The sequence below is a fragment of the Crocuta crocuta genome, unplaced genomic scaffold, assembly GCF_008692635.1.
Source record: "Crocuta crocuta isolate KB4526 unplaced genomic scaffold, BGI_CrCroc_1.0 scaffold6, whole genome shotgun sequence".
NCBI classification, from domain to species: Eukaryota; Metazoa; Chordata; class Mammalia; order Carnivora; family Hyaenidae; genus Crocuta; species Crocuta crocuta.
In genome coordinates, this window is record NW_027531917.1 from 3,047,670 (window position 1) to 3,064,860 (window position 17,191).

The window sequence follows — 17,191 nt, forward strand, 5'->3', positions numbered from 1 at the left end:
TTAATGTTTCATGTCTATGCTTTTAAATGTGTGCTTTATCTTTATTTTAACTTAACTTCTATACTTAGTAGGGATTCTTACTCCTTGAAGAATGCTAAAAAAATGCACACTCAACAGTAGCCCTTTGAAAAAATGCAATTACAAATCTATTAGATTGAACAAATGCCATTTAGCATATTAATAAAGGAACCATTCAACAGTTAAAACTATTAGGTTGAGGAAAGGAGTATTAGCATGTGGAAAATACATCGATTCACTGGCTAAGATGTAGCCGTGAACCCTGTTTGCTCCTCCTTGTCAGGAAAATTGATAGCAATAACACTGAGTCCTGCTAAATGACTAACCTCTGAATAGTAAGAAGAAAAAGAAAGAAAAAAGCCAAACAAGTCTGACTGTACCTGGTAGATTTAGTTCCTCTAACTCAATCACTGAGCGACTGTTGCTGTAATAGTCCTTCATCAGCTTCTGTAGGTCTTCAGGTGTCCCTGGTTTTGGCTCTGATTTTGCAAGAACATCAGTAATTTTCTTCTAAGACATGAGATGGAAGAGAATAAAAACCCAGGAAGATAGATTTTACAATGGCATTAGCTTAGAATAGGTTGATTCCCCTGGTATTTACACTGCACATAAGTTTTGGTGAAAGCTGAGTATGAACGTGAGTTCTAATAAATACACCCGATAAAACTTAATAAATACTTTTTGGATATAACCATTAGTTTGAAAAATGAATAGGCAATCTAAAAGGCTCCTTGTAACTCTTGGTGTATGGCTTCTAGGAGAACTTAAATTTCTGTGAGAATCTCTATAATAGGGCATTATTTTCTATTACAAGTCAAGAAATCTTTTTGCTGTGGAAATTTCTCTTTAATCTTTAGGTGATTTTTATTCCTGGAAGAGTAGAATTTTGAGAATTTTTTTTTTGCCTAACCTGATTTTTAAGGCCCCAAGTCTCCATATGGATTTCTGGGATTAAAGTAAAACCTGCAGGGGTAATCTGAGCATGGGAGTCCACACACCGCAAAGGGGGACTTTAGGCTCTGAATCCTCAAGTCTTGGGAGAGAGTCTTGAAGTGGCCCCATGAAAAGACTTTACAACATTTATTTTGATTTGGGCTCATTTGTGTAGCACTTACTGCATTGGACTCATTTGTGTAGCATTTACTGAGTGCCTGCAATGTACTAGGAACACATAGTTGTTTAGTTAATTTTCATCATAAACTTTCCTTCTTGTTTCCTTCTAATTTTTCACCAAAGATCTACAGAGCCATTCCCCACCCCCATTCTAGCTTTTTCTCCTCTTTCCACAACATCCTCATTTCTACACCACTGCCAAGAATGGTCAAAGTTCTGTCAAATGAATTAACTTTTAAAAATATGTCATCAGTAGGCACATTTTAGCATGACCTCAGCCCAAGCTAAACTATCTAGCTACAGTTTTGACCTTGAGCCACCAAGAACTTAACACTCCTGAAGGCAATTAGTGTATAAACTATCAAAGAGAAGTTAAAGTCACTTCTTAAAGGACTTGCCAAACCTCAGCCAATTTGGCATCGCCCATCTTTCTGTTTGGCCATTTGTGGACAAAGAAAACATATGCACACATACCCTCAAGTTTTCTAAAAGCTTGCTGTTAAGGAATTGGTTTCAATCCATTTTCTTTCCTCTAATCCCAATCATATTTCCTTTGCTGAATTCTGCAGTAGACCTTGGCAGGGAGAGAATTACACTGCTGTTTTCACAACTGTGGTGGAAGGTCAAAGCTAAACCATGCTTTCTCCAAGGCTGAGCCATGAGAAAGTCTGTATAGGTGCAATACAGTCTTCCATGTACTCATAGGCAAGTATTAAAATACAAGGGGAGCCTTTTGTTTTATGTGTCCAAATTAGAATCAGAAATGTCTTATACTACCTTCATATACTTATTATTTTCTTTTTATTAATATTTCAGGATGTAACGTTTAAAAAACTAAAATGGATATGAAAAGAAAGTTGGTAAATTTCTTCTCTCAGGCAGAGCCAGAGGGCAGGACAGCTTTGGGCTCCCAGATTTAGAAATCCATGTCTATCTTCTAAAAACAATGAAAACAAAAGTGGGTAACAATGATGTGTGTGCTCCACGAGCCTGAAATAGGAATCAGAAGAATTTATTTTTATCTTCACAGAAACACTTAATACTAACCACCTTAGGAAAGTTACCAAACCTCACTAAATCTTACAATCTCTAATGTGGGAATTAGAATAATTGCCTCAACAAAATACACTATATAGAAATGTGAGGTAATCACCTGGGGTTGTAAGATATTGTAAGAAAGTATTAATAATACCTTTCTTCTCTTCCTTCTCTTGGTGGCATCTTCTTTTGTTTCCTTTGGTTTTATCAAGAAACATTCTTTAGGCTATAAAGAGATACAGATGAGGAAATTTTCATTTTAGCATCATTTTAGCATTTTCATTTAGCATTTAGAATTTGAGAAAAATCAGAAAATGCAGATGACTTGAGATTGAGACATTGTTGAAGAAAGGTCAAAGTGTGTGAGGGAGTGTATATATATGTTTGAAGTGGTGGTGCAGGGTATTAAAGATTGAAGACAGTGGCCAGGTTTGTAAAACACTGGCAGAAATAGATGTGATTAAAATTAAGATGTGGTAAGAAAGTCTTTGACCAGTGTGACTGGCATTTTCCATGAACTAGTAAAGTGTGAGCCTGTATTTCCAAGCCATTGGTTTATTATTTTGTTATCCATTCCTTTTCTCTTTCAATAGGCACTGAAAAACTGAAGTAGGACATGTTTACTTACATTTTTACATGAACAGCTGCACCACATACCTTATCTATAGTGACTACAAAATGAATGTTTCTCCTGACGTTCTGACAAAAATCTTGGCAATGGCATTCTGAGTAATCAATTTTGCCTGTTGCCTTGGCCCTTGAGTACCCTACACAGTTTAGTGCTATTTTTACCCTGAGGTTTGTGTGTGTGTGTTTTAATGTAGAAAAACAGGAGATTTGGATCAAGACTTATTTATTATTATTTATAAAATAGAATGACTCAGACTCCATATTTATTGATCGTAAGTGGGAATATAAAATGTTTCCTGTGCTGGTTAGTTTATGCAGCATTTTCAAACAAGTTGCCAAGTAAAATATAAAATATAAGTGAAAACTTATTCTAAATTTTTCCTGGATTAAGTTTCCATTGTAACTAGAAAGTACTCAGTTTAAGCTGGTAAGCTACTAACTCAAGCAATATTGTCTCCACTGGCTCTGTTTAAAATGATTACAGACGAAGCTTTCTATTAAAGTTTGTAGACAGCCTGCAGATTAAGAATGCTTATGGCCTGAGCCAGATGTATGTATGTGTGTGTATGTATATATATATATATATACATATATATATATAGCTACATTCTTTCTTCAAGACACGGGGCCAGGACAAGCAGTTTCTAGACTGTTTCAGTTAGTAGAAAAGCAGATTCAAAAGGTTCAGGATTAAAGTAACAAGGAAATCTTGCAATTTTAGCTTCTTCTCAGTTAAAACAAACAAACAAAAAAACCTGCCAAAAGCAATTGCATCATAGCTAAAGAAAGAAAGATATTATGACCTCTCTTATTTAGAAAGTTAAGCTATCTTGTGGATGCAGATACATGTCAGTTTGATGCTGGTACATGCCAATTAGAAACTGGGCCAAGGCCACTAATATGTCACAGAAGCTGCCAGATGGTCATAAGAGTCCAATTACAGACTAGGCCCACATTCAGCTCATGCTCCTTAGGCAAAGGCCTGCATATGATTAGCAGATCCCTCAAGGCATACTGTAGTATCTTGTCACCAGTATCAAGGCTTTTGGGAAGCAGATGTAAAAACCTGTTTCATTTTGTCATCTAGCAAATGAGAGTGCTAAGAGTATGTTCAATGTGATGGGCTGTATTTACGTTGGGTTTACAAAGCCAGTTAACTCTAACATGACAAAAATTAAGCCTGGAAATGAGCTTGGTTATAAGGATATGGACTGTCCAATTCTGGAAGAAAAAAATAGAAACAAAATTCTGAATCATGCACAGGAAAAAAGAAACATGGCTGATGAACTTCTTTAGTTAAAATATTGCATCAGGTTTAAATGTTAGGTTCAAATTCTTAGGTCATCTTAAGGGAAATGCACTATACTTTTTGTTTTCTGGGAGCAGTCACCTTATGTAGTTAATGTTGGGCACTAATGAAGAAGCCAAATTGATGGGATCAATTTCCACAGAGGTGAGATGGCTTTATGTAGAAGTACGAGTCCACTGTATTAAAAATTCCTATATTTAAGGAGCTGCCTTATAGATACTGATGTTTACCCTCAGAGGGAGTAGGTAAAAAGATAGAGAAGACTCAGGCCAGACTAGCTAACCATTTCTGGAAACTAATTCAACAGCGTATGTCTTTGATAGTTGATAAGTAATGTTATTTTTTTATATGAAATTTAGTAATTTTTTAAAAACGTAGCTTAAATATGTAGTTTAAATATTTAGAAATATATATGAAAAAAATTAATCTTTAAGTGAAGCATGTGAGGTATATTTTTAATCCCTTAAAGTGTCAAAAATTATATCCTTTAAGAATGATACTTCTGGATAAGCATGACAAATCAGCCTCAAAAATACCACTAAACTAAAAGTGAAGGAAACTGAAAAGTGTGTAAATTTATAAGGACAATAAAATTGGGAAAACACAACAGTAGTGGAGAGATTTCAACAACATTTTGGAAAATGGAAAATCACTGAAACTGGATAGAAGTGATGAGCAGAAAGACAGAGCTAGCCCTTAGGTTTCTGGAGAGGTGAAAGCTAACAATAGGTAAGGTTGTTTGGCTTATTGGACTCTGAAAAGGTTCAGTAGCTGGAAGCACAAACTAGTATAGAGAGTGAGGGTTTAAAAGAAGGACATTGGTTGAAAGTTTATATTTAGAATGGTTAGCCTTATTCCCACCTCCCACTGGGCTGTATATCCTGCCCAGGCAGCCAACCAACTATCCGATTACTGCTTCCTCTCATCTTGCTCTTCCTGGCAGCAGACTGAAGGTTTATTCTCTGGAGAGAAGAAGAGGACAAAGAAATCTGGCACAGGGAAGACAGGGCAGAGGCTGAGACTCATTTCCTTTTTCTGTCCTTGTTTCAGACTGTCTTGGGCCAGACTTACATGCTGTATGTAAGAGACTACTGAACTTTTCTCTGGAAAATGAAATGGCCTATGAGAAATGCCACAAGAAAGTGACATTTGGGGGGAGAGCATAGTAAATACAGCTTGTTTTTGTATTACCCTACTATGAAGTCCACTAATCAATGGGCCTCATGTATGCACAAAAATATTCTGTCATTTTTTAGTGTATCTCTTTTCAATATGAATAGACAGTTAAGGAAACTGTCCACACTGAGAGCAAATAAACAAGAAAAAGATAAAAAGTTCAAAATGATTATAATTAATATTGTCTGACACCTAAGGGAAGAATTTGTAGTCATGAAACAAAAAGAAAACTAATAAGAAATATGGAATAAAAATTAGGAGGAAGGCTTGAAGATAAAGAAAATCTCCCAGAAAGATGAAAAATGGCAAGAAAATTAGATAGAGAATCAGTCCAAGAGATTCAACATCCCAGTGAAAGGTATTACAGAAAAAGGGGCCATATAAAACACTGGGGAAGGAGTGGTCAAAGAAATAACACAGGAAGAACTTTACAGGACTGAAGGAAAGTTTCTAGAACATGAAACTAATTTGAAAGTCCATAGATATACAATATAATGAATATGAAAAATACCCACACTAAGGAGCATCACTGTGAAACTTCAGATCATTATGGACAAACAAAAGACTAAAAATTTCCAAAAAGAAAAATAGTAACATAGAAAATACAAAGAATCCAGAAAAAGAATTGTGTGAGACTTTGCAACAGCAATAATGGGTGTTAGGGCTTAATGGAATAATGCCTTCAAATTTAGGAGGAAACTTTATTTGCAAATTAGACTTTTATACCCAGCTACATTATCAGACAAGTTAAGAGTAAAATAAAGGTATTCTCAGGTATTTAAGGTCTCAAAAAATTGACTTCTAACGCACAGATAAAAAAGGCTGTATTCCAGCAAAATAAAGGGCTAAATAAAAAAAAGAGAAAGGTATAGGATTCAGTAAATAAAGAAACTAATCCAGGACAGTGTTGAAGGGGCGGTAAAGACAAATCTCAATTGCTCACCAGACCAAGAGAATAACCAATTCAGAGTGGAATAGGAGTACAGAGGCCTGCAGGAAAGAACAATGAGTGATCTTTTTGAGCATATGGAAAATATTATTCATGGACATGTGGAAAACATTGGAATATATGGAAACAATTAACAGTAGGAACACAACAAGCTAGACAAATGAAGAAATGAGGTAATTATTAGTGCCATAAAAACAAAAAGTTATATAAGAAAGGAGGAATGATTATAGCTTTTCCCCCTCAGCACTGAAACAGTAGCTTCATGGTCATAACTGTGATACAGTGACAATGGTTTTAACCAGAATGTGATATTGTGTTAGCAAGGGAATGAGCAGTTAGAGAGGGAGTACGGAGTAGATGGACGAGATGTGTCCTCATATGCTACCTCAGGAAATTAAAACATCATATCAAGAGCTGGTAAATGAAAAAACAGCAGTATAAACAATATGTTAGCAAATAAGAAAAACAGGTAAAAGCTGAGGGTAGTTGCCTCTGAAGAAATACCTAGGATAAGAGTAGGAAAGGTGATGCTGTTTTCTTATGAAAAATTTATAATAGTGTTTGCTCATCACTTTAGTAAAAATAAAAAAAAATACATTACTATTTTACAACAAAAACAAGAACATTCACTGTAAAAATAGAAAAAAAAATAGAACTGCTGTTTTAGTTTCTTTTGGGTTTGGTCAAAAGTTATTTGGTACACACCCACCAAAATGTCCAAAATTAAAAGACTGATAATTCCAAATATATAGGATAGTGGGAATACAAAAATGATAGATTGGTTTTGGAAAAAAGTTGGTCAGTTTTTAGAAAACTAAACATGATTCAGCAATTCTACTCCTATGTATTTAAGAGATATAAAAATATACATTCAGAAAAAGACTTGTATATGAATGTTCGTGGCAGATTTATTCATAATAGTTCCAAATAGGACGTGGTCCCAGGTATCCATCAATAGAAAAACAGGAGTGCTGGGGTGGCTTAATTGGCTAAGTATCTGACTTCAGCTCAGGTCATGATCCCACAGTTCATGAGTTTGAGCCCCGTGTCAGGCTCTGTGCTGACAGCTTGGAGCCTGCTTTAGATTCTGTGTCTCCCTCTGTCTCTCTGCCCATCCCCTCCTTGTGCTCTCTCCTTCTCTCAAAAATAAATAAACATTAAAACAAAGGAAAAATAAATAAACTGTGGAATATTCATATAATTTAATATTATGAAGTATTATTAAATGAATTGTACCCCCCTCTCTCCCATTCATATTTTGAAGCCCTAATCCTCAATATGACTGTGTTTGGAGACATGCACTTTAAAGAGGTAATGAAGTTAAAGGAGGTCCTACGAGTAGGACCATAATCCAGTAAGACTGGTGTCTTTATATGAGAAGGAAGAGACACTAAGGGAAATATTCACAGAGGAAAGAGTATGTGAAGACATAGTGAGAAGGTGATCATCTGCAAGCCAAGGAGAGAGGCCTGAGGAGAAACCAAACCTGCTGACACACTGATCTTGGATTTCCAGCCCCCAGAACTGTGAGAAATAAATTTCTGTTGTTTAAGTCACTCAGTCTGTGCTATTTTGTTATGGTAGCCCTAGTAGACTAATGTACTGAGCAGTAAGAAAAATGAAACACCATACATCAGCATGGATAAATCTAAAAAACACTGTGGCAAATAAAAAAAGCCTTGACCAAAAGAGCATATGCTAGGGGCGCCTGGGTGGCTCAGTTGGTTAAGCGTCTGACTTCGGCTCAGGTCATGATCTCATGGTTCATGGGTTCGAGCCCCGCATCGGGCTCTGTGCTGACAGCCAGCTCAAGAGCCTGGAGCCTGCTTCAGAGTCTGTGCCTCCCTCTTTCTCTGACCCTCCCCTGCTCACGCTCTCTCTCTCAGAAATAAATAAAACATTAAAAAAAACAAACAAAAGAGCATATGCTATATGATTTCATTTACATGCTATCAGAACAGGGGTTGGTTCTGGGGCATGGACTATGGAACAGTGATATGGAGATGGTGTGGGAGGAGTTTGAGGTGATGATAATATCCTTTAAAACTGTAGGGGTTTTGTTACAAAACTGTATGAATTTTTCAAAACTCTGTGAATGGTACCTTTGACATTTGCATCTTATTGTATGTTAACTTTACCTTGAAAGGAAAAAAAGAAGATATTTGAATACTGAACTTCAGTTGATGATATGCATGCTGAAGTGTCTGGGAGGAGTGTACTGATTTTGCCAATTACTTTGAAATGTGTCAGAACTCAGGTGATCGATGGATGAATAGTGTTTCTGAACATGCTGCCTATAAAATTTGACTTTGAGGACATTGAGGGTGTAGGCCTGCAGAAAGTGAGGAAAATCTGGAGCACCACGGTGACTCAGTCAGTTAAGGGTCTATCTCTTGATCTCAGCTCGGGTCTTGAACTCAGGGTTGTGAGTTCAAGCCCTGTGTTGAGCTCCATGGCCAGTGTGGGGCCTCCTTATAAATCAACCAACCAACCAACCAACCAACCAACCAACCAATCAATAGAAAGTGAAGAAAATCTTACTGGAAACTGGAGGGAAGGAAATTTTCGGTATGCAGTGGTATGAAGTTTAGCAATATTGTTGTCTGCAGTTATGTGGAAAATAGAAAGGAGATCCAAATAGCATTGAAGGTGTCACCTAATTTCTTCCTGTGGCTTATAGTAAAATTCGAAGGAAGAAGTTAAATTGAAAGAAGGACTATCAAAGAAGTCAAGGTACAGGGGTGCAAATCCATTTGTTAAGACCTCAGAAGGAACAAAGGTGGTACCTCAGAGTACTGTTCAGTCACATAAGAACTCTTTAAAGAAATTAAAGGTGTGTTTCACAGATTCTCTCAAACATGCCTCTAGGAAATGTAAGGGTTACTACTGTCTCTCAATTCTCTCATCGGGGGGCCAAGGTTGAAAAAAGTTTATCTTGAAAAGATTTGTGGGTGTGACTTCTGCCCTATTGAGTAAACCCAAGAAGAACCACAGAAGACCTGCAAAATTCTTAAAGGAGTTATATATTCAGAAATACGTGTAGTTTGAATGGAGAAGCTGAGAGATGGAATAAAATAAGGTGAGGTTTTTGAACTCTCAGAATTCCACTGTCAAGAAAAAGGCTGAAAGAGCTTTTTCTTCACAAATAAATATATGCTATCTTTCATTTTAAGAGAAAAGGGGGAAGGATGACTCCAAAAGCAGAGCTGAGAACCAGGGAAGAACCTTAGGAACCTGGGCCTTAAGACTTAATAAAGAAACTCCTAACATTTTCAAATGCTCTGGACCAATGACCACTTGTTATCTCCTAGTTGAATAGAAATGCTTATAAAGGTTATTCTATGCCTGTACTTCCTTAGTTTCATAGGTTGAGAAGAAATGTTCTTAAGGAGTCATATTTAGGGAACTAAACTCAAGGACTCACAAATGCCCCTGCACTTGATTTAGACAATGAGATTATTCTGTAAAGGGAGAGGACTTTTGCTTTCTTTGTGAGGAGTGAATACATTCTGCATATGGGAGGGATATAAATCACTGGGGGCCAGAGGGCAGACCATGGTAGCCAGATTCCAGGATAGCTAATGGTGATCACTATCTCCAGGTATTCATTCCCACTTTTTGAATTACTGACTTGAGTATAACAGAATAAGGCAGAAGTGATTAGATGTCAGTTCTGAGATCAGGTATAACACAAAAAGACTGGTTTCTGTGTTGAGTGCTCTTGCTTGCTTCTGCTTGGGTCACTTAGCCTGAGGGAAGCCAGTGGCAAGGTTCTGAGGCAGCCCTGCAGAGAGGCTCAGGTGGTCAGGTATTGAGGCCTACCAATAAGGAGGTCGACCCCTCCAACCCCAGCCCACATTTTGACTGGCACCTGATAAGAGATGTATAGCCAGAGGAACTGAGCTAAGCCATGCCTGAGAGATATCAGAAACTCTAAGATGACTTATTTTCTGTTTTAGGCTATTAACTTTGTGTTAATTTGTTATGCAACAGTAGATTAATACAAAGAGGCACAGAATTGAGACAGCTGCATGGAAAGAAAGAAGGTAAATCAGTGAGTGGATAGGACACAGTCCTCTTTTATTTTTTATTTTTATTTTTTTTTATATTTTTATTTATTTCCAGGAGAGAGAGAGACAGCATGAGCAGGGGAGGGTCAGAGAGAGAGGGAGACACAGACTCCAAAACAGGCTCCAGGCTCTGAGCTGGCAGTCAGCACAGAGCCCGACGCGGGGCTCGAACCCACGAACCGCGAGATCATGACCTAAGTGAAAGTCGGACGCTTAACCGACTAAGCCACCCAGGTGCCCCCACAGTCCTCTTTTAAAATAGTCAAGAATAATCTTGAAGATGAAAAGTGGGAGAGATATGAAATGATCGATAGCAATGCAATAAGTAAATCAAATAAGTAAATATTAAGAAAATACAACAGTTGAGAAAGGTGAATAGAGAGGGAAAGGGATAAGTACTCTTACTGAAGAGTCCCTTATGATCTGGGGAGGTAAATAGATTAGGCTACCTTAAAAAAAATGTAGTCTTTGAGGGAGAGAAGATGGGTCATGGAACCACGGCGCTGACATCATGGAGGCATCTATGAAAAGTCACAAAACCCCTCATAAGGAATTATATTCTGGGAACCATAATTACAAAGTCACTAGGGTTGGCTCTGAAGTGACTGATGTTGAGGAGGGAAGAGGATGATGCAATCTCTAGAAGTAGGGAAATTCATCATTTTTTTGGAAGCAATATCTGGAAAAAAAGAAGTTTTGGCAAATCTCTATACTAACATTATTAAGGAGGCCAAGGATGATTATTTAGATGTGAAATGGTTGCTAGAGATGATGTAGTTGCATGGGTAAAAAACTTTTATAAAGTTATAAATCTACTGATGGAAATATTGGGCAGATCGGAGGCATGGACTCAGTAAAAGAAATGTGAGGTCCAGGGATGGCAAAGGAGGGAACATGATCTAACTTAACAGACACCCTAACCTGGTGATATTTAAGCCTAAATGTACATTACAGCAGGCAGCATAATGGCAAGAAGTTCCTGTATAAGGATAAAAAAAGCCTTAAAGAACAGCAAAGCAACTAAGCAAATTTGAAAAAAATTCAAACTTAAATATAGCACAAAAGAATTTCTTTTTTCTTTTGTTTTGATCCAGGGTGAAAATGTAATAATTACTATTAAAAAACAAATACTCTGTTACATCTGCCGAATGAGTCAAGTGCCTAGCCCTGTGCTAGTTACTATAGTGAACACAAAAGAAACCTTGGCCCCCAAGGTGCTTATGAACTGGTTGGAGACTTAAGCCCTATGTACAGAAACAACTATAGAAGGATTCAAGAAAGGACAGTCTGCCCGTAAGGTCATCCTTGGGATAGTGTGATGATTTCCAGAGGCAGAAGAGTAGCTGGAGACAGAGGATGGGGAACCCAGACAGGAGCCAGAAGGACTGTTTGGGCAGTCAAGGATGGCAGAGGAGAGAGCCCAGCTCTAAATGTCAAAGTGGGGGAGTGTTTCAAGGAGGGGACTGGAAGAAGGACACTAGGTTACCTACCTCTATATGTAGCAGATGGCTCTTAAGTGGGGACACAAAGAGCTGAGACTGGAAGAGCAGTGAGAAAACTAGGATCTTGGTATAGGCATCCATTCTTTCATTACACAAATAATGAGTACCAATTTTGGGGGAGGTTCTGAGCTAGGTGCTATAGGGATGCACAGTTAAACTCTGTCCTGGAGGTATCGTTTCCTGGTAGGGAAATGAGGAGCTAGATAAAGGCCATTCATATGAGGTAGGAGGGCACAAGAAAATTTCCCTGTGAGTTCTCTGGCTAAATAAATGAGGATAGACATGGAGAAAGGGGATAGGGCATTCTGTCTAAGATTTAAAATAATTTGGTAGTGGGGGCGCCTGGGTGGCTTAGTCGGTTAAGCGTCCGACTTTCGCTTGGGTCATGATCTCGCGGTTCGTGGGTTCGAGCCCCGCTTCGGGCTCTGTGCTGGCTGCCAGCTCAGAGCCTGGAGCCTGTTTCAGTCTGTGACTCCCTCTCTCTCTGACCCTCCCCTGCTCATGCTGTCTCTACCTCTCTCCTAGAAATAAAAAAAACATTAAAAAAATAAAAATAAAAAAAAAAAATTTGGTAGTGAAAGAAATTAGAGCAAGAAAAAGGCTGTTAAAATGGGCAGTACAATCTTAAACTTCATAATTCTTTTTCTTGGCAGAAAATGGCAATGGCATATGGCCAAGAAACGATATGAGGACATGGTGAATCCAATTTCCTAAAGTGAAAGAGAAAGAACAGGTGAAATGGTAGTAGCAGCATCCTCAGTACCTGGCTCACAGCCAGACAAGCAGGACATGACTCTCAGAATCCATCTCTGTGAGCCCCAGGTAATATGTAAAATGGGGTACCCCCTATCTTATAGGGCATAGGATACCCCTTACTCCATAGGATCATCTGAGTCATGGTATCTTGCACCGTGCCTACAATGAGAGATCAATAAATGACCTTTATTATTGCTAAAGCCTAGGTTGACAAAAAAAAAATATATATATATTCTCACAGAAATGGAGAATGTATTTCACTTTCTCCTCTCCCATTTTCCCTTCTTCTTCCTATGATTCTCTGCCATTTATCTAACTTGACAGTTGTAGGAAAGGAAGAGCCAAGGAAGAAGGAGCTTAAAAAAAAAGGTAGAAATTTAGCAAAGTGGATAAAACGACAATAAATAAAGGTAGAGGCATGGGCAAATTTAGTCTTTCTGCACTGAGTCCTGAAAAAGTGAGAAACTATCAAGGAGAAAATCAAGAAAGTAAGGAAAATGAAAGCCAATGAGGGTCTAAAGAAATATCTGGAAACAAGTTCTGTAGGTACATACTACAGAGGCAAAGGTTACAGAATGCATGCGTATGGTGTGGTCAGTGAGATAAGCTAAGGTAAAATTAAACTCCATCTTGGTGAAATAAATCAAAGGGCTAAGGATGTTAGCCTATAGGTTTCTGAAGGAATGGTTAAAACTAAAACTGAGGGGAGAGACTGGGAAGATGGCAGAGTATGAGAATCCTAAGCTCACTTTGTCCCATGGATACACCTAGAAAGTGGCCAAATCAGTGCAATGAATGCAGAAAATAACCCAAAGAAAGAGTAAACTCATATGCATCTTTTCTGACTACAATGGTATGAAACTAGAAATTAATCACAAGAAAAAATCTGGAAAAAACCACAAATACATGAAGGTTATATAACATGCTACTAAACAATGAATGAGTCGACCATGAAACCAAGAGGAAATTTGAAAAAAAAAATACAGAAGACAAATGAAAATGAAAACACAACCATCCAAAATCTTTGGGATGGAGCAAATCTACCGAAGAGGGAAGTTTACAGCAATGCAAGGCTACCTTAAGAAGCGTAAAACAAAGCAAAACAAAACAAAAACCCAAACAACCTAACCTTAGAACTAATGGAGTTAGAAAAAGAACAAACAAAGCCCAAAGGCAATAGAAGGAAAGACATTATAAAGATTAGGCCAGAAATAAATGAAATAAAGACTTAAAAAACAACAGAATGGATCAATGAACCAGAGCTAGTTATTTGAAAAGATCAACAAAACTGATAAAACATTAGTCAGAGAAGACACAAATCAAATCAGAAGTAGGAGGTGAAATAACAACAGACACAGAGAAATACACACAATTCTAAGAAAATATTATCAAAAATTATACACCAACAACTGGGACAATGCAGAAGAAATGGATAAATTCCTAGAAACATCATATAACTTCCCAAAAGTAAATCAGGAAGAAATAGAAAATTTCACCAGAATGAACAGCAATGAAATTAAATCAGTAATCAAAAAATTAGTCTCGGACCAGACAGCTTCACAGGTGAATTCTGCCAAACATTTAAAGACAAGTTAATACCTTTTCTTCTCAAACTATGCCAAAAACTAGAAGAGGAAGAAGTGCTTCCAAATTCCTTCTATGAGTCCAGCATTACCCAGATACCAAAACCAGATAAAGACCCTACAAAAAAGGAGACATGTAGGCCAATATCTCTGATGAACACTGATACAAGAATCCTCAGCCAGATATTAGCAAACCAAATCCAACAGTACATCAAAAAAATCACCACAATCATGTGGGATTTATTCCTGGGATTAAAGGGTAGTTGAATATTATCAAACCAACCAACGTGATACATTACATCAACAAGAGAAAGATAAAAAGCATATTATCATTTCAGTAGATGCCTAAAAAGTGTTTGACAAAGTACAACATCCATTCATGAGAAAAACTCTCAGCAAAGTAGGTTTAGAGGGAACATACCTCTCTACATAATAAAGCCCATGTATGAAAAGCCCACATCTAACATCATACTCAATCATGAAAAACTGGGAACTTTTCCTTTAAGACCAGGAATAAGACAGGGATGTTCGCTCTCACCGATTCTATTCAATATAGTATTAGAAGTCCTAGCCACCACAGTTGGACAAGAAAAAGAAACAAAAGGCATCTAAATTGGTAAGGAACTTTTCATTATGTGCAGATGTAAGTCTCACATTTAAGTTTTTAATCCATTTTGAGTTTATTTTTGTGTATGGAGTAAAAAAGTGGTCCAATATTATTCTTTTTCATGTATATCACTAATCATGTGGCTGTCCAGTTTTCCCAGCTACAACTGGGAAAACAGTTTCTCTATATATTACACAGAAAACCCTGAAGACTCCACCAAAAATCACAGGATACAAAATTAACATAAAGAAATATTTTGCACTTCTATACACTAATAATGAAGAAACAGAAAGAGAAGTTAAGAAAATAATCCCATTTACAATTGTACCAAAAATAATAAAATACCCAGGAATAAACTTAACCAGGAAGGTGAAAGACTTGTCCTCTGAAAATTATGAAACACTGATCAAAGGAATTGAAAATGACACAAGCAAGTGGTAAGATATTCCATATTCATGGAGTGGGGGAACCAATATTGTTAAAATTTCCATTAATAACCAAAAGCAATCTACAGATTCAATGCAATCCCTATCAAAATACCAACAACATTTTCCACAAAACTAGAACAAATAATCCTAAAATTTGTGTGGAACCAGAAGAGACCCTGAATAGCCATAGCAATCTTGAAAAAGAAGAACAAAATGGGGAGTATTGCAATCCCAGATCTCAAGATACATTACACAGCTATAGTAATCCAAACAGTATGGTACTGGCACAAACCAGACATAAAGATCAATGGAACAGAATAGAGAGCCCAGAAAAAACCTATACTCTTATGGCCAATTAATAAACAACAAAGGAGGTAATGATATACAATGTGAAAATGATAGTCTCCTTAACAAATGGTGTTGGGAAAAATGGACAGCTACATGATTAGTGATATACATGAAAAAGAATAGTATCGGACCACTTTTTTACTCCATACACAAAAATAAACTTAAAATGGATTAAAGATTTAAATGTGAGACTTGAAAGGATAAAATTCCTAAAAGGAAAGAAAAGGCAGCAATCTCTTTGACATCAGCTTTAGAAACATGTTTCTAGATATGTCTCCTTTGGCTAGGGAAACAGCAAAATCAAACTATTGGGACTACACCAAAATAAAAAAGTTTTTGCAAGGAGAAGAAAATCATCAACAAAACAAAAAGACAACCTACTGAATGGGAGATATTTGCAAATGATACATCCAATAAAGAGTTAATATTCAAAATATGTAAAGAACTAATACAACACCAAAACCTCCAAATAATCCAAGTAAAAATGAGCAGAGGACATTTTTCCAAAGTAGACATACAGACGGTCATCAGACCCATGAAAGATGTTCAACATCACTAATCATCAAGAAGATGTACATCAAAACCATAACCAGGTATCACCTCACACCTGTCAGAATGGCTAAAATAAAACACAAGAAATAACAAGTGTTGATGAAGATGTAAAGAAAAAGGAACCCTCTTCCTGCACTGTTGGTAAGACTGTAAGCTGGTGCAGCCACTGTGGAAAATAGTATAGATGTTCTTCAAAAAATGAAAAGCAGAATTACCATATGATCTAGTAATTCCACTACTCGGTATTTATCCAAAGAAAACAAAAACAATACTTCAAAAAGATATATGTACCTCTATGTTCACTGCAGCATTATAAACAATAGCCAAGATACGAAAGCAACCCAAGTAAGTGTCCACCCACAGATGAATGGAAAAAGAAGGTGTCACACACACACACACACACACACACACACACACACACACACACACACAGGAATATTACTCAGCCATAAAAAAGACATAAATCTTGCCATTTGTNAGAATTACCATATGATCTAGTAATTCCACTACTCGGTATTTATCCAAAGAAAACAAAAACAATACTTCAAAAAGATATATGTACCTCTATGTTCACTGCAGCATTATAAACAATAGCCAAGATACGAAAGCAACCCAAGTAAGTGTCCACCCACAGATGAATGGAAAAAGAAGGTGTCACACACACACACACACACACACACACACACACAGGAATATTACTCAGCCATAAAAAAGAATTAAATCTTGCCATTTGTAATGTCATGAATGGACCTACAGGGTATGATGCTAAGTGACATAAGTCCAGGGAACAAAGTATTCCAAAGGGCCACTTTTGATAAGATTGAAGGCAGAAATCCCCTGATAAATGTTTATACAATGGACCATAATGCTAGGTAGACATGAGACCCTGGGGACCTGCTGGCAGCATGGCATGGTACTGTAATCAAGCACTGGTGTGAGGGGTAATCTTGCATGTCTTTTTGCTATTTGTCTTCTCCTAGAAGCTGTACCAAAAAAAAGTAATCCTGGATTTTTGGTAAAAATGTGGGACAAGAATCTAAGATATCATTATTGTAAAATACATTTATATTATAAAAAATTTTAGGGGGAAAAATAGACTTTGCTGGTTTATA

General features: G+C 37.1%; 1 protein-coding gene across 5 annotated transcripts in view; it reads right to left on the minus strand.

The window, feature by feature from the left end:
- The window catches only part of CMSS1 (cms1 ribosomal small subunit homolog), a 386,003-nt gene that overhangs the window by 14,028 nt on the left and 354,784 nt on the right, over positions 1–17,191 (minus strand). For all 5 annotated transcript variants that reach the window (XM_077774840.1, XM_077774839.1, XM_077774844.1 and 2 more), the window contains 2 exons: positions 2,324–2,395; positions 399–528 (listed from right to left, as the gene is read on the minus strand). In XM_077774840.1, the coding sequence (XP_077630966.1) occupies positions 399–528; positions 2,324–2,395 (202 nt within the window). The remainder of the gene's footprint in view (positions 1–398; positions 529–2,323; positions 2,396–17,191) is intronic.